Source organism: Sapajus apella, unplaced genomic scaffold (assembly GCF_009761245.1).
Source record: "Sapajus apella isolate SASKATOON/1434 unplaced genomic scaffold, GSC_monkey_1.0 scaffold83, whole genome shotgun sequence".
In the NCBI taxonomy this organism is placed as follows: domain Eukaryota; kingdom Metazoa; phylum Chordata; class Mammalia; order Primates; family Cebidae; genus Sapajus; species Sapajus apella.
Genome location: NW_022437023.1, coordinates 7,080,501 through 7,099,336, shown reverse-complemented (window position 1 = coordinate 7,099,336; position 18,836 = coordinate 7,080,501). Strand labels below are relative to the sequence as shown.

The following is an 18,836-nucleotide window of genomic DNA, read 5'->3' as shown; positions in this document are numbered from 1 at the left end:
TGCTCTTGCCCAGGCTGGAGTACAGTGGCATGATCTCAGCTCACTGCAACCTCCACATCCTGGGTTCAAGCGATTCTCCCTACCCCAGCCTCCCAAGTAGCTGGGATTGCAGGCACCCACCACCACGCCCAGCTTAATTTCTTCATTTTTTAGTACAGACAGGGTTTTGCCATGTTGGCCAGGTTGGCCTAGAACTCCTGACCTTGGGTGATCCACCTGCCTCAGCCTCCCACAGTGCTGGAATTATAGGCGTGAGCCACCACGCCTGGCCAATACTGTATGTTTTAAAGGGCCACATCCCAAAAAGAAGCCCATCCTTTGCCCCCTACCATTTCAGCCTGTTAAGAACTCTTTATATATATGGCAGACCCATTTATTTATTTATTTGATGATTTCTTTATGTTTATTTGATACTCTCATTAACTATGTTGTTTGCATCTTTCCTGGTTAAAAGTTCACAGGAAGATTCTGAATTGAAAATACAAATATATGTCTGAGATTATAGCATGTGGAAAGCACTTTTCTGAATTGACTGAGAGTCTTTGTAGAATGGAAAGAGTGAGGGTTCCTGATTCAAAAGAATTTTTTTCAAATCTCAGTGTTTCAGTTTCCTACGTTAGTGACAGTATGCAAGTTACTGAACTTCTCTTCGCTTTCCTATTCCCATCTATGAAAGAGTGATAATAATTTATAGGCTTATGGTACAGATGAATAACAAAATGTATGTGAAAGTTCCTGACATTTTTTATTAGATATTGAGTGAAAGTAATAATAAAATAACTGGGACAAGGCAGGTATAAAGAGAACCAGACTATGATAGTCCCTAAAGGGCTCTTTTTTCCACTTAAATAAGAAAACACGTGTGAAGTCACTAACACAGTGCTCAGAACATAGTTGTCTATCAAGGGATGTTAGTTCTTCATTCATGGAACATTTCCAGTTACATATTTGTTTGATTTTCCAAACTGAAAAGATGTTTATGTATTCTCGTGTCAGCATTCAATAACCAGTTGCCCTCTTGCAATGCTTCTTAACATTAATGTGTATGCAAATCACCTGGGAATGTTGTTAAATGCAAATTCTGATTCAAGAGGTCTGGGATGGAGCCTAAACGTCTATAGTTTCAAAAGTCCCAGCTGATGCCTATAAAGCTGGTCCAGTTGAATAGCTAGGCCTTAATAGGCCAGGCAATATCCTCTCTTTGTTCCTTGCATTGTCTGATTTCATAAAGCTTATAGTGTAAAGATGGTATTATTGTACACGTTTTACAAATGAGATTTTAACCCACAGAGGGTTGATGAATGAAGATCATTCACACTAATCATTCTGCCATATTTCTTATGGTACCACAATCAATTTTTTAAATTTTGTAGCTAGTCTCTGATTCTTCCTATTCAGCTATCATATTCCTTTAATAGTTGCCAAGTTTCCTTTTATACTTTCTAAAGTTTTTTAAATTTCAAATGATTATGTATACATATTGTACATATTTATGGGGTATATGTGGTATTTTGATACAAACATAGAATGTGTAATAATCAAATCGGAATTGGGATGGCCATTGACTCGAGTTTTTATTATTTATTTGTTTCAGGAACATTCCTATATAATTTATTATATATAATAAATTATTGTTAACTATAGCCACCCCATTCTGCTGCTGAACACTGAATCTTATTCCTTCTAACTATATTTTTGTCCCCTTTAACGCATCCCCTCTTTATCCCCTCCCTCCCCACTGCCCTTCCCAGCCTCTGAAAACCGTTATTCTATTCTTTATCTGCATGAGTTAATTTTTTTTTTTTTTAGCTCCCACGTGTGAGTGACAACATGTGATATTTGTCTTTCTGTGCCTGGCTTATTTCACTTAGCATCATATCCTCCATTTCTACATATGTTGTTGCAAATGACAGGATTTCAGTATGGAGATACTTCAGAAAACTAACACTAGAACTTCTGTACAATCCAGCGATCCCACTGCTGGGTATATATCCGAAAGAAAGGAAATTAGCACATGGAAGACCTATCTGCACTCCCGTATTTATTGCAGCACTATTCACAACAGCCAAGAAACGAAATCAACCTAAGTGTCCATCAACAGATGAATGGATAAAGAAAATGTGGTATATGTACACAGTGGAATATTATTCAGCCATGGAAAAGAATGAAGTCCTTTTATATCTTTATCACTATCCCCTATTCTTTTCCCAATCTTTGCTCAAGTAATGCGTAGCTTTGATTTGTCCATATCCCCATGTCTAACCCTGTCAGAGATAACTCACCCTCAGTGGAGCTATCTTCAGTGGCAAAATGGGTGGTAGCAGTGAAGCAGACTTTGACATTTATTTGGCATCATTAATACAAGCTAGGTTTGTAGCTAGAACTCCTTTCTAGCTCTCTGGAATGAGCTGTCACATCCTCTCCCAAAACCAGTGAGAAGACAGTGGAGCTGAGAACTATCAACTCTGGAATACCAATTTCCATGGATCTACCACCAGCAAGCCCAGATTCACCAACTGGGGTATTTTTCATGCCCCTCACTATTTCCAGCTTGATATCAGAGGATGCATTCCCATTGCATCGCATCCCCCAAGCCTTGTTTCTAGTAAATTCTCTGGAATAATACTGTTCTGCTGCATGCTTCTGTTATTTTTGCCCCTAGTTACATCACTTAAATTGCTGCTTAACTGTGTGCATAGCTATGCCATAATTAACTAATCTTCAAATATGGCACATTCTGATTCCTTCCCAACTTTTTTTGCTGTTACAAGGCATGGTAGGCCATGGCCTTGCTAAGATCTAAGCACCTGCTTTTCAGTTATTTCTTGCTTCTTCATCCACCTATTTGCCTCCTCAGTGAATGCTTGCAGGTGTGGGTTCTCCCTTTTAGAAACACATCACCCAATATGGGATTCAAATACATATTTGAATAACTGAGTAACCTTGTTATAGTATGGTAAGTATCATGCTTCAAAACTTGGATTTTACCTGTTTGCTTGCTGTGTGACAAGATATATAATATCTCTGTGCTTCAGTTTCCTCACCTATGATACAGCGATAATAATAGTACTTATCTCACAGAGTTGTTGTAAGAATTAAGGAAATGATGTTTGAAAATAGCACAGAAGCGTCCAGCATTTAGTGCATGCTCAATGTTGGCTGTCGTTAATGATAAGCTTGCTTTATCTTTTTATTCATGCTATTAAACCTGAATTTTTATGGAAATATGGCTACAGAGAGAACTTTTTTTTTTTTTTTGGCAAGGAATGTAAGGAGCAGAGAGGGGAGTACAGTGGTCTCAAGAGGGTAAAGCACATATTAGGAAATATGATCAGTTCTAATTATGGGGCCAGGTATCACAATTTCTAATATGAGGGAGTTGCTGAACCAGGACACAGGCTGTCAGAGGTGTTTCATTATCAGTCAATTTGGCTGAGATCTGCATAGTCACCAAACATCAAACCATCACCCACCATCAGTGAGGTCGTGTGTTCCCACACACTTAAACTATTACGATATTTCTTGTTACTGAATGGTGTACATGTATTTTCTCTTTCCCCTAGCATTCTTTTTTCTTCCTTCTTTTCTTCTAGTGTAAGTAGAGAATAAGGAAAGTTCTTATTGACTTGGGCTTGTCCTAAAAAATAGACTTTGTTGTACTCATTTGACCTCCTTTTCTGTAAACAGTTTTCCACTGTTCAGCAGAGTTCTGGCAGCTGCGAGACCCCTCAGTGGGAGCAGGGACTAGGTATAAACTTGGAAACTATTTTAGGAGATAGGAAAATGTGGGGAATTTGGGGTCATTTGTTCACTCTCAACTGCGAGAGGAGTACAACAAAAACATCTGAATTAAGGATTTTTCTGCATTTTAATTATTAGACCAAGTCCTTGCTTGATGATAAGAAAATAAATCCAACGATAAATCAAATGTATGAAGGAAAGACCAGGCATGTTTCTTATCTCTGTGTTCTCAAGTGCTGAAACCAAAATTGCACGTCAAAATGCTGATCTTCCTTCTTAATCATGTACTAGACTAATGGAGCCCCAGAAAGAGTAAAGCCATCAGTTCTTTTACTTAGGCAGAAATTCTTGCCCATTCCTTTGGATCACGTTGCTGGTCCTCCTTGTATCCTACAGTGTTACTGTGTGGGACAGGAGCCTTGGAGGAATTGCCAAACTCCAGGGCACGTGAGCAATCTGCGAGCGGTCCAGCTCATCAGCAGGCTTGTATCTTACGAGGTTTTCTTCCGACCCAGGAGTCCACTTCAGCCTTCCTTCAGAAAATGTTTCCTAGAATATATTCTTGCGTTTAAACTACACAGAAGTTGTTTTCTAAAGAAAAAGCAGGAAGAAAGAATTGATTAACCATTACTTCCAACTCAATATTGTCTGCTAGAAATTTTATGGACGCTGGATATCACAGAGTGCTTTCACTCTAGAGAATGGGTGTCTGTTCTAGAACCCATGATGATTTTCCAGATTTCAAAATTTCTTCCATGTATTCAGGGAAAATACAAGTAGAGAAACATTACTATTTTTTAAGCCTCATTAAGTCAGCATTGTAGATCAAGGCCTCCTCATGGGTTACAGACGAAAGTGGCAACTGTATGACTGTGTCACCTCAGTGTCCATCAAGAGAGAATAGTACATCCATAGTATGGAATCTTATATAGCCATTAGAAATGAAATACCTCTACTGGATAGGCACTGATGGGGAAGCTCATCTGTCATAATTTCTTTAGAAATATAGTGGTGCAAAACATTATTCAGAGTGTGATCTCATTTTTGTAAAAACGTAAAACCAAAATGTATAAATGAATATATAGGTATAGGTATCTGCTTCATTAAGAATAAGAATAATATATTTTAACTATCAACAGTGGATTACCCAAGGTATTGAAAAAAATTTTTTTAATTGGGGGGGATGGGGGCAAAGGAGTGGGAGGCGTTTTCACTTTTTAATTTATTCACAACTGCATTGTTTGGAATTTTGTTCGTAAACATGTGTTTTCATAGTACTTTACATAATTTTTTAAAAAATGTATCAGGAATGAACCTCTCTGTATATCTGGTGGTTTGAAGCTCTATTCGAAAAGAAAACACAAAGTCAACCGGCAAATAGTGCAAATGACAAGTGTCTCTTCTCCTGAAGAAACTCCTTTAAAATTACAGTATAAATTGTCTCACGCTTGCAAATATATAGCTGATACATGTCACAGATTACAAGAGGTAAAAATGAAATCCAAGGCTGTTGTATGAGAGAAATCATTACATCTTATCTGAGTGGCCTGATAATAATAGCAAAAAGGAAGCATGTATATACAGCTTTAAAAGATGCCGAAAGTATGCAAGTATTTTCATAATAGTCCTAGGAAGGTGTGCTGCCTCTGTATTATGACACCTAACATCATAGATACTGATTGTCATCCTTACACCTTCCTTTTTAAGAGTTCCATCTCAACATAGAGGACAACCATTTCCATGGCAATGAATCCAGTAACTAGTGAACATATTTGTATTGAGAACCTAATGTTAGGGGTACAGAAAGCGCAAAGACAAATGAGAGCCAAGAATTTCCCTCTGAGATGAAGTACTAGGATGCTACATGGGCACACAGTGCTATGAATAAACTACAACTTTTTTTTTTTTTTTTTAAAGACAGGGTCTCATTCTTTTGCTCAGGTTGGACTGCAGTGGTGCGATCTCAGCTCACTGCAACCTCTGCCTCCCGGGTTCAAGTGATTCTCCTGCCTCAGCCTCCTGAGTAGATGGGATTACAGGCATGTGCCACCTTGCCTAGCTAGTTTTTGTGTTTTTAGTAGAGACGGGGTTTCGCCATGTTGGCCAGGTTGGTCTTGAACTCCTGACCTTAAGTGATCTGCCCACCTCAGCCTCCCAAAGTGCTGGGATTACAAGCGTGAGCCACCGCACCCAGCCAAACTAAGACTTTAGAATAGAGTGGTTCGTCCCTCCAAAGGTAGGTGTTTTGTTTTCTATTTTGTTTTGTTTTAGGTTAGGAAAAACAAAATGATTGTAAGCAGAGAGGAAAGAATCAGTATAGAGAGGAGATGAAGAGGTGATTAAGGGAAAAGAGGTAGTTAAATAGATATGCCCTGGAAGAAGCAAAGAGAGAGCCCAGCGGAGAGACTGACCTTAGACAGAGGAAGAATATCATCCAGAATCTACAGAGGCAGGAAGAGGGCCTGAGAGGGCCTGAGCAGTGGGGCGAAGGAGGAGGAAACAAAGGGGTCTGTGTGACTTTCTCCATCTGGTGAGAAGTGACTTTACTGACAGAGTGTGAAAGAGTAGTGGTAGGTTTGGGGGCTGTAGAAAGACTTGGAATAGGCACTGTGAAGAATGGAAGGTCACCTGGAATGATTACAAAGATAGTGTGGCGTCACTGAGGTGCCAGGTGAGGCAGAGTAGCATGAATTTTTAGTGAAATTAATTTTAAAAATATTCTTGTTACTTTTTCTAGCAAACGCAGCAGCCAGGCACAGGGGCATAGAAATTCGGAGTGGCTAAAATGGATTGAGTGTAGAAATCAGATGATTCCTATAATGAAAGCTTCATATGAAAATTTACTGGAAATTAGTCAAATAATTGCTTCATTACAGATTTCACTTTGTCAGTGTTTTTCCCTTAATTTTTATAGTCAAATGTGTACTTCTATAAAGAGGTGGAACAATATCCTGTACTTTAAATGTTAACCAACCAGGTAATGCCATTAGAATTTCTAAAGCGTCTAGCTCACAGCTGCTTCTCATACATTATGTATTTTTAGGCTGGAAAAACTAATAACATCCTTTCTGGAAGACCAGGATCCAGAGAGCAGATTAGAGGTTGGCGCTGATATGCGTAAAATTCATCACTGTTTTCATCATTTAAAGGTAAACTTAAATGTTTCCCCAATAAAGCCATTTTCAGCCATGTTCAAGCTGCAAAAAAGCTTTTCTAGTTGACCAATTCTTGGAAGGTTAGGATCCAGCAGTATATACCCAGAAAATGATATGGTCTTTGAACCAATAGTCTGATTATCATTGAGTTTCTTCAGAGATTATGTCTTACTTGCCAATAAATAAACTCAGGCCATGGACTTCTAATTCTTTTGCCAGGAAGCTCTACCTTCTGCACAGAATAGTTCCATATTTTTAAAAATATATTTTCCTCCCTGAGGGGAGCATCACACACTGGGGTCTGTTGGGGGGAACAGGGGAGGGACAGTGTGGGGTAGGGAGGTTGGGGAGGGTAACATGGGAAGAAGTGCCAGCTATAGGGACAGGGGGATGGAGGCAGCAAAGCACATTGCCATGCATGTACCTGTACATACATGTCCTGCATGATCTGCACATGTGCCCCAGAACCTAAAGTGCAACTATATAGATAGAGATATAGATATAATTATATATATATTTGTTTATATATATATATAATTTGTTTTTCCTATATATACATATATAATTATATATATTTTTCAAGCTATATCAAGAGCATTGCATTCTGCAGTTTTTCAACAGTTTGATATACACATATGATATTTCAGTTTTTCTCTGCCTTAGGTTTTAATTTTCATGATGAAGGGCTGGGAATATCATCCCTTTTACTTCTAGCTGGCTTGTATTTTTGCATACTTCATTAATATAATAAACATTTGTTGTGAGTTACTAAGGGCCAGGTATAGATAAGGCAGAGTTTAATAAGTAAGTCATGGAGAAGACAGATGTTGTAAAGAATAATCACAATACATGATAAGTACTAGAATAAAAGCATGAATTAAGTGGAATGATATATAGAGAAAGGGAAAGGAGTCCAAGAGGAGATAATGTTGAGTAGGAATTTCCCAAGTTAGGGAAGGAGAGAGAAGATACAAGGGGGCTGAGGGGGTTGGGGAAGGAAGAGGGAAAAGAAGGCAGGTTGAAGGGAGAAAACATGCCAAGCCAAAAAAGCAACTTCATCACAAAGGCATTGCACCTGCCTCAGGCAGGTCACACATGCCTGATGTGTGCAGGGAATGGTTAAAGGAAAAACGGTCAAAGAAACAAAGAAATTTGGACTAGAGATATGGATGCTAAGCTCTTACTTCATCTTACAGAAACTATTGAATGACAAGAAGATCCTTGGAAACAATACAGTCTCCTCTGAAAGCAAAGACCAAGACTGCCAAGAACCATTAAAAGAGGAAGAATATAGAAAGCTACAAGATATTCTAAAGCAGAGAGATAATGAAATCAGTATCCTTTCTAAAATGATGAAGAAACTTCCTCTCTCCTGGTTTGAAAGGGGTGAACAACAGTCTTTCCCGAGCCACATGGCTGAGCTCCCCACCTAGCTTCCAATTCACATTGCTTCTTTCCATTGAGAAGTCAAATGTCCCTTCAGCAAAGTACTGCAACTAGTGAAAAAGTGTTTCTATAAAAGAAAAAAAAAATGTGTTTGTTTTTAACCTGACATGGTTACTCTTGCAAGGAACATTTTAGTTTATTTTAAAGTATGAGCTTTTTTACACCATCTTTTAACGTTAATTTTTAAAAATACATTGTTTGGCTCCTCTGTTTGTTCTTTTTGTTTTAGCCCTGAGCCAGTAAGTTAGCTGGTTATCTTTAGCGAGCTGACCGGACACCAGGCTGACCACAGCCTCACCATGGCCCAGAATTTGTGGCTGGTGCGTGGGTGAAACTCAAATGATGGCTGAAAAACGACAAATGGTATTTAGCTTATGAAGAGCAGAGATTGATTTAAATTTAACTTCTTATTTAAAAGCCAGATCTACTGCTGTGAGTTCCACTTACAAATGTTCCCAAATTCGGAAGTGAGTATAGATGAGTGTTCAAGATAGAATTCTTTTTTTTTTTTTTTTTTTAGCTAAACTGATCAGTACCAAATAAGATAGAATTCTTATTGGCTCCAGGAGGCAGTGTATTTTGGGTGCTGAAAGTGGTAGTAGCCCGTGGGAGCATGTGCTGCCTCTAGTTGTAGACTAAATGGTTACTTCTAAGGAGCCCCTGTCGGGCTGGGTGGCCCTCAGGCCTCCCAGATCATTATTCAGTATTGTTTCTCATTTTATCTTTCAAGCTTCTTGTAAAAAGATTTTGATATTTTCATTGCTTTTGCAGAATTTGAACATGCACAAGAAATCCTTTTGGTCCGTTCTTTACAAACAGATATTTTTGTTCATTTTAAAAAATTACTAAGAGACACTTTTCGCTTCAGCTGTTTATGCAAAATGCGTGAAACTAGTCTACACAAAGGAAGCCCAGTAATAAAGAGGTAAAAACAGACCAAATGTGAGGTAGGCATGCTGCCTGATTAACTTGGGTCTCTGATTTTATTTGAGTATTAGCAGACCCTGTGTGTCAGATTCAAGTGAGTTTAGCTGGCTTGTTATCTGGCCAGGAACAGTGGGTTCAGCTGAGAATTACCCCCACCCCGACGCAAGCCTTCATCCGTCAGTGCTGCCCACGGTGTTGTCACCCTTGCATTCCCTTTCCTTCCTCTTACACCGTCCATCTCCAAGCATGGTCTCCGCCTGGACCTCAATCCTGGCCCCAGCCCCAGCCTGAGCTCTGCTTCTTTTCCTGGCCTTGATCCTAGTCTAGGATCTTCCCCTTTAATTCCTCCTACCAACTTCTTAATCCCCGTCTGGGCTTATGAATGTCTGCACATATAGGAGGGATGAAACGAGATATGACAGAGAAAGAACAGTCCAAGCTTGTTCCTATATGTTTATTTTAAAAAGAGAGTGAAAGGGAGATATCCATCACCTCCCCTCCTTCACTGTGGTGACTCCAGGCATCACTGTTCATGTGGGGCTACCCTAGATTCTTTGCTGACTGTCAGCAATTCAAACAGCGCTCCCTCTATCTGAGACGCTTATTCAAAATGATGGAGAGTCAGAGTGGAAAGAATATTGCACTTCAATTCACACCTGGATTGAAATCCTAGCTCTTCATTTATTAGCTGTATACCTACTCAATGTAGTTGCTTTTTATTCTTTAGGAGCAGGAGCATAAGACCTGCTGAGAAAAGCCCATAAGTGGCTGGGCATGGTGGCTCAAGCCTGTAATCTCAGCACTTTGGGAGGCCGAGGCAGGCAGATCGTGAGGTCAAGAGATCAAGACCATCCTGGCCAACATGGTGAAACCCTGTCTCTATTAAAAATATAAAAATTAGCTGGGAGTGGTTGCACATACCTGTAGTCCCAGCTGCTCGGGAGACTGAGTCAGGAGAATCGCTTGAGTCCGGGAGGTGGAGGTTGCAATGAGCTGAGATCATGCCGCTGCCCTCCAGCATGGTGACAGAGCAAGATTCCATCTAAAAAAAAAAGAAAAAAGAAAAGCCCATAAGTGCTTTGAGCACTACCGAGTGTGATGTAATTGGAATTATGACTATGACGACAATGAGTAAGCTCAGAAGAAGGAAGAATAGCAGCTAAGATATAATCATCTCAGAGCTGTGCTTATCAAAGATCAACAACCAAGAAAGACTCCTTAAGTTTCACAGTTATGCAGAGTCGGATGGGAGGATGTTTTCATGTCTTTTTTTGTAGAACCCAGAAGGCTAAGACTGTGACACAACAAATGGGAAAGATCTAGCTTCTAGGAAAAAAAGCAATTATAATTGAGTTTAACAAAAGACAGTCATGCACCCACATGATTGTGAACAACATCAGATCTTCTTGGAAAGGGAGTGAAAATGATGTCCTGTCAGTGACATCCTCAGTTTGAGTGACGTTCACACACCCTTCATAAAATATATGACAGCGGAATTGATTACCCAGCAAAGTGCTTGGCACCAAGGCCACTCCCATAAATGGGAGTGGGGAGGACAAGAAGGCAGGCGAAAGGTGAGAAGAAGGAAGGCAGCACAGAAGATAGATTGATATTGTGATCTTTATGACAGGTACGTCAGAACGCATCATTATTCTGATGGAAATCTTCAAGGGGCTTCCCATGATACTTAGAATGAAACCAAACTCCTTGCTCCGGTTTACAAGGCCCTGGGGGATCTTGCCCTGCCCACCCACAACCTCATTTCTCACACCTCATCCCATGTGTGCTCTGCTTCAGTCACAGTTACCTTCTTGTCGTTCTTCTAACACAAGGTTCCTCAGCCTTGGCACTATCAACATTTGCGGCTGGATAATCCTTCATTGTGGGAGCTCTCCTGTGCGTTGTATGATGTGGGATCACAGGGTTGCAGTATTATGAGCCACTGCTGGGCCTGTTTCTCTTTAGGGATTTCATCATTTCTGCATAGACGCTCTTCTTCTGGCTGGTTCTTCGTATGGGTCAGATCTCAGCTTAAAGATTACTCTTAGGCCTTTTGTAGCAGCAGCCACCCAGTCACCCTTGAGCTTCTTCAAATTAGATATCTGGCATTCTGACTTTGTGTATGCGTGCGTGTGCCTGCACGCATGTGTGAGATCTCTTTCCCCAGTAAGACATCTGCTTCATAAGGGCAAGACTAGTCTGCCTTGTCATTGCTCTATACCCATGCCTAGAACAGGGCCTGGCATCTATAGCACAAGCTTCAGCAAGTATCACTGACTGAGTGAGCAAACGGATATTGCCATTGCAGTGTGTGAACCAGTGGAAGTGTATGATGACATTGGTAATCAGTTCCATACAAAGAGGAGCAGCGCATTGAGCCAGAGCCCTCATCTCTGTCGTGTTCATGCTTAGATACTAAGAAGCTGTGAACATTTTTGGTAAGTACGTGTTGTTTTGGGGCAAGGAATGAAAGCCACATCAGAGAGAGAGAAACTGATTATGCTCCCAGAAATCACCAAGTGGGAGTTAAAGCTGAGGTGGAAGGTGAAGGTCAAATGACTTCCATGCTGCTTGCCCAAGAATAAATACAATCTGGGTACCTCTCCCCCTTTCTAAGTAGTAGTGTTCTCTCCCACACCATCGCACATTTAGACTCCCATTTTAATGAGCCTTCTCTAGGGATGCAAAGGCATTGAATTCATCTTACCACATATGCAATTAGAGTTCTGAGATTCTCAATAGGGATTCTAGTCATTCCTTTTAGCAGATTGGACAAAAATCTCTTAGAATTCTAGGCATCTTGAGCCCAGAATGAACGGCGAAGTAGGGTAGAGGGGAGTGCTTTTATCCCTTATCATCAATGGTCTTGGCATATCTCAATGGCCCCCAAAAGGTGCATTTTAAAATGATATGTCTGTACTAATAATTCACGTCTTTTCAGTTCCATTTGAGTACGAAAATTAGTGGCTGAAAAAGCCCTCATCTGAAGGTACTCTACATAAGCATGTGTTGAGCTTGGAGTGCGTGGCTGCACCTTTGTCACCACACTGGCCACCAGGAGGAAGATGGCTGATCTGCCAGCTGGGTGGGTTTCACCATTCTCCCTCTCTGCTCTTCTGCTGCCTCCTGAGCAGGCGTGTGCTCAACCAGGGGGCTGATATGTATACATAGGCTATGTAAGTAAATTCACCTTTTATCTGGGAAGATGTATACATAGTCTATTGTCTGCTGCTATTCAGCCTTCATTTGACTTTTTATAAGCACTTTCATAACATTGTTAAGATGTACCTGGTTTAAACTCAGAACATTTTAAAGTCCTTGGGTTTGCTAATTTTTCATATAATGGTGCTATATTGAAAGAAAGCCTCCTAAATTGTCCATAGCTATATACAGGGCTTCAGGAAGTTGAAGCCTTCCTTCAGTCAGTCTTTGCCATATGATAAATAGCAAATGTTAGGCACATTAATGACACTTGGGACATTCGCGTTTTAATTACTATAAGCTAGCATCAGTCATTAAATCCTTAAGTCAACTTTCAGATATCCTGGTCAACATGTTAAAAAAAGAAAAGAAGAAAGTTCAGGAGGCTCTCTACTTGCCTGCCAAGGGTAGGCATGAATTCAGACACTCTCAGAGCCCACCCTTCCCCCTGGGAAACCCAGAAGGCGGCCAAAGAATGCTACTATCCTCAGCTCCCTCGCAGGCCCAGGACTTCAGCACTTTGGGGTACAGATCCAGTTTGCTCCACAAGAAAACAGGTCAGTTGACTAAATTTCCAGTATTTCTCATTGTCTGTAACGGATTTCAGTGTAGCGCCCTTTAGTTTTAAATGTATCAGGATGAAGGCTCAAACAATTTCTTTGTTAGAATTATTTTTCATAACTATCAATTCTCTTAAATTAAATACCAGTTTCCCAAACTGATGACTGAACTGAGAGGAACCAAGTATGATTTTTTTTTTTTTACTTTAGGTTCTGGGGTACATGTGAAGGTCATGCAAGGTTGTTGCATAGGTGCATACACAACCAGGTGGTTTGCTGCCTCTATTCCCAATTATGAATTTTCACAGAATTCAGCGGTATAATAGATGGATTCAGGGTAAGAGTAAAAAAGCTAACTTTAGAGAAATGGAATAAAAGCCTTTCTCTGATATGGGAAGGAAAGAATAATATCAGATGTTGGTGATGTGATGATGATGCAGTATTTATTTCTAAATCCAAATGAGCTACCTGCAGGAAAACTATTTTAAAATATTATCACAGTGTTAAATGACAATAAATTAAGAAAACTTTGTCAGATAATAGCATTTGGTGGGGTTGGGCCAACTCAGAGCCACTTTTCCTGTTTCCAGCTTTTTAATGGTGTGGCAGTCCTACTGCTACAGACTGTGCTTGGAGCTCAAGTTCATTCATGTATGTTTCTGTTAGGCCAGCAGAGAATGATGTGCACACAGGTGGCTGATGCCTTTCCCTTAAAGACACTGAGGAATCAGACCTATGGAATGTACTGGAACAAATGGGTAAAGCCATTCCCTTTTTGGCAACCGAAGTTGAAATTTTTTGTGTAAAGACATGTGGAATGGTCTACCTAACACTTGTGGTTTTCTGAAGGATTCAGCCTGGGAATAATTAAGCAGTGTGGTGCTCATTAAGAAGCACGTATTTTAGTTAAGGCAAGATTGAGAAGCATGGAAATATGTATTATGACATTACAGTTATTTATCTCTTAATTCTATATCTCCTTGCTTTGAATATTTTTTTCAGCAACACAGTAGAACGAACTCAAAATCCCAGGAAACCAAAAATGCTATTTACCATTTATCATGATGACAGTGGAATTATTAATGAAGATCAATAATTCCTCCCTATGGTAGTTTTCTATACATCTTTGGTGGTTGGAAAAATAAGTGGCCATTTGGACTGCTGAATTCATTAATTTATTCATTCTTTTATTCATTCGTCTTTCATTTGATGAATGTTTATAGAGTGCATCCTTTATTCTAGGCATAATGCTAATAAGTATAATTATAGCCACAGCTTACATAGCCCCTATATACATCAGGTACTATTCTAAGTTCTCTGCCTGGATTAACTCATTTAATCTTTATCCTATAAGTTCTTGTTTTATTTCATATTACAGAGGAAAGCATACACGAGCAAATGCAGGCTCTGACCTCAGAGTATGTACAGACTGACAGGGAAGAGAGCACTTTGGGAGGCCGAGGCAGGCAGATCACCTGAGGTCAGGAGTTTGAGACCATACTGACCAATATGGAGAAGCCCCATCTCTACTAAAAATACAAAATTAGCCAGGCGTGGTGGCACATACTTGTAATTCCAGCTTCTCTGGAAGCTGGGGCAGGAGAATCGCTTGTATCCGGGAGGTGGAGGTTGCAGTGAGCCGAGATCACACCATTGCCCTTCAGCCTGGTCAACAAAAGCGAAACTCCGTCCCCCCCCAAAAAAGAACAATCGATTACAAAAGTACATGTGTATATTACTGAGAAAGCACGTACCAAGAACCCAACTTCCAGTAAAAACTAGAAAAATCCCAAAAGGGGAGTAAAGGTAGAGATGTGGCTAGAAGGAATACTGCCACAGAGAGAATCAGTGGCTTGAATAGCTTTCCAGGCCTTTGTGGTGGAAAGGAGCATTTTAGGAAGTACAAAAGCCAGGTCTGGTTAGAATCTGGAGAGTGAGAGGCTGGGAAGACAGGTTGATTGACGTGGGCAGAAGGGATTGGCAGAGGACGCTAAGACTGCATAACCAGTTAGGAGGCCATGGCAGCAGGCCAGGCTGAAGGACAGGGATGATGCGAGAGAGGCAGGGGCATCAGAAGCATTTATGAGGTCGAGTGGACAGGGATCGGTGGCAGATTGGATGTTGCAGGTAAGGGTAAGAATTGGCCCCCAAGTGTCTGGGTGGCTGCCGAGGCTTTTCATGGAGATAAGAAGCAGTGAGTGCCTTTCCTGGCCCCACAATTTCCCCAGTTGACATTGTTGGCCATAGAGAGCATGGGATTGGCATATCTGCTGAAATAAAATCAGTACTCTTGTTAGAGCCTCATGGCTCATGATAGAGGGAGCTCTGTTTAATGGCCTTTTCCAAAGACACACACTATTATACTCATGCAGAAATGGCCTCAGATATCACTGCCCAGCCCCTCGTTGTGTGCCAGACCTTTTCTATTTCTATGTCTTCTTGCCCACACCATCTCCCTTGTCGTAATTCTTCTTCCCCACAGCATCTTATAATCACTCTCCTTCCTTATAATTATAGTCAAGACTTTGAGTAACTCTTTTCCTCCCTTGATATTGCTATTGAGACAGACTATAGTTTTGTTTGGAGGATGAAATAAGTTTACTTGAATAGAAAATCACTGCAAAAATAATGGAAATTTTTTGTAAAGACCAAGTACAAATGAGGTTAAAGTTTTGGAGAAGAACCTTCTATTTGAAAGGGTTTTTTGGTTGTTTTAACTGTCATTGGATATAGTTCTACCAATGTAAACAGAGGTAGGCTCACAAATGGACTGATAATGATCTAACCATTTGGGGGAGGGATTCATTGGGATTGATTTTTTTTTTTTTTTTGGCAAAGCTACAAATAGGATGAAAATTGTGGATGAATCAAGGGGGCAAAGAAACAGGTAACGGAATAGTTCATTACAATGTTTAAGATTTTAGGAGCTGATCAGGCTTTTATTACTGCATTATTTTATATATAAGAAGCTTATATAAACTAAACCAAAAACAAAAAAAAAATTTAATACGTATGTTGTTTTGAAAGTAATTCCGCCTTATGTCAGTCTTATCAGTTTCTATTAACCGTCCCCAGGACTGCTTCTAATGCAGAAAGTAAGTAAATCTGACCATTTCTGAAACTGTTGTGAAACTGTCTCCCCTTTGACAACCCTCTCCCATCTCCCATTCACCTCCACTTTACCACTTTATACTGAAAATAACTCCCTTCAAATTAGAAAATGAAACCAAATTCATGGTCCCCTAGAGAGCCCTGCAGAGTCATTGCACAAGCAGCCTGACAAGGCCAAGGAAGGTTAGGGGCTTGGGGATTTTTGTTGTTGTTTTGGAGTTTAAATGTCTGTTTTTGTTTCATTGAAATAATGAGAGGGATTGTTCAGCTCCATAGTTTGGAAAGAGTTGTATTGTTCACGTTAAAATAGGAGGAGTTTTAAGGTTGAGTTTTTTTAAAAAAAATTCTGTTTTAGTTTTCTGACTGCCTGTTCTAAATAGTCACCTGGAACCAGTCAGTATTCTGAAAGCCCTGATGACTCACCGCCTCCTTTAACTCTTTGAGATGCCAACAGAACCCACTCATCACAGATGATGCCACTGACATTTTAAAAGATGAAATGAGGACCGGGCGCGGTGGCTCAAGCCTGTAATCCCAGCACTTTGGGAGGCCGAGGCGGGTGGATCACGAGGTCAAGAGATCGAGACCATCCTGGTCAACATGGTGAAACCCCGTCTCTACTAAAACTACAAAAAATTAGCTGGGCATGGTGGCGCGTGCCTGTAGTCCCAGCTACTCAGGAGGCTGAGGCAGGAGAATTGCCTGAACCCAGGAGGCGGAGGTTGCAGTGAGCCGAGATCGCGCCATTGCACTCCAGCCTGGGTAAAAAAAGAAAACCCCACCCGTATCAAAAAAAAAAAAAAAAAAAAAAGGTGAAATGAAAGCCAAAACTGTAGCCTGGAGGCTCCAAACCCTTATCTCCTACTCCACGAGAATCTGTTGAGTCCCTGCTGTGTACATGTAAAGGCCCGGGTACATGTCGTAGGCAATGCCAAGGTGAACTAAGAATGGGTCTATGGTTTAGGGGGCTTACATTTAAACAGTGGAGGCTGGCTTTGTATCCAAAAAGCAGAGACTAAAATAACAAGTGCTCTAAGCAGGAATTGGAAAAAATACTGTGGGAATTCAAAGGAGAAGGGGAGGATTTAATAAGTAGATTGAGAAAAGCATTTCAGAGCAGGTGACATGAAAGTTAAATCTTAAAGGATGGGCAGAATTTGGACCTTCAGGATGGAAGAAAGAACATTTCATAACATTCCGGTCTTAAAGAATAATGTGAACATTTGTATGTCTTCTTTAGAGAAATGTCTATCAGGTAACCCATTTTTTTTCTTTTATATATATTTATATTATTGCACTTTATGGTCTGGGGTACATGTGCAGAACATGCAGGATTGTTGCATAGGTACATATATGGCAAGGTGGTTTGCTGCCTCCATATCACTGTCACCTATATCTGGCACCTATATCTGGCATTTCTCCCCATGTTATCCCTCCCCAACTCCCTACCCACTGCTGTCCCCCCCAAGTCTCCCCCAACAGACCCCAATGTGTGATGCTACCCTCCCTGTGTCCATGTGTTCTCATTGTTCAACACCCACCTAGGAGTGAGAACATGGGGTGTTTGATTTTCTGTTCTTGTATCAGTTTGCTGAGAATGATGGTTTCCAGATTCATCCATGTCCCTACAAAGGACGTGAACTCATCATTTTTTATGGCCGCATAGTATTCCATGGTGTATATGTGCCACATTTTTCTTGTCCAGTCTGTCATCAATGGGCATTTGGGTTCCTGGTCTTTGCTATTGTAAACAGGGTCTCAATGAATGTGTGTACATGTGTCTTTATAGTAGAACAATTTATAATCCTTTGGCTATATACCCAGTAATGGGATTGCTGGGTCAAGTGGAATTTCTAGGTCCTTGAGGAATTGCCACACTGTCTTCCACAATGGTTGAACTAATTTAGACTCTTACCGACAGTGTAAAAGTGATCCTATTTTTCAACGTCCTCCCCAGCATCTGTTGTCTCCAGATCTTCTAATGATTGCCATTCTAACAGGCATGAGATGGCATGTCAAAGTGGTTTTGATTTGATTTGCATTTATCTAATGACCAGTGATGATGAGCATTTTTTTTCATATGTTTGTTGGCCTATATATGTCTTCTTTTGAAAAGTGTCTGTTCATATCCTTTGCTCACTTTTGAATGGGTTTGTTTGTTTGTTTCTTGTAAACCTGTTTTAGTTCTTTGTAGATTCTGGAGATTAGCCTTTGTCGGACTGGTAGGTTGCAAAAATTTTTTTCCCATTCTGTTGGTTGCTGGTTCACTCCAATGATTGTTTCTTTTGCTGTGCAGAAGCTCTGGAGTTGAACTAGATCCCATTTGTCAATTTTGGCTTTTGTTGTCAATGCTTTTGGTGTTTTAGTCATGAAGTCCTTCCCTATGCCTATGTCCTGAATGGTTTTGCCTAGGTTTTCTTGTAGGGTTTTTATGGTGTTAAGTCTTATGTTTAAGTCTTTAATCCATCTGGAGTTACTTTTAGTGTAAGGTGTCAGGAAGGGGTCCAGTTTCTGCTTTCTGCACATGGCTAGCCAGTTTTCCCAACACCATTTATTAAACAGGGAATCCTTTCCCCATTGCTTGTTTTTGTCAGATTTGTCAAAGATCAGATGGTTGTAGATGTGTGGCATTGCCTCTGAGGCCTCTGTTCTGTTCCACTGGTTTACATCTCTGTTTTGGTACCAGTACCATGCT

At 40.4% G+C, this 18,836-nt stretch overlaps 1 protein-coding gene across 5 annotated transcripts in view; it reads left to right on the top strand.

The window, feature by feature from the left end:
- Window positions 1-18,836, top strand: part of KIF6 (kinesin family member 6) — a 390,985-nt gene that overhangs the window by 172,974 nt on the left and 199,175 nt on the right. For all 5 annotated transcript variants that reach the window (XM_032253630.1, XM_032253629.1, XM_032253627.1 and 2 more), the window contains exons 11-13: window positions 6,785-6,890; window positions 8,093-8,231; window positions 12,809-13,027. In XM_032253630.1, coding sequence (XP_032109521.1) covers window positions 6,785-6,890; window positions 8,093-8,231; window positions 12,809-13,027 — 464 coding nt within the window. The remainder of the gene's footprint in view (window positions 1-6,784; window positions 6,891-8,092; window positions 8,232-12,808; window positions 13,028-18,836) is intronic.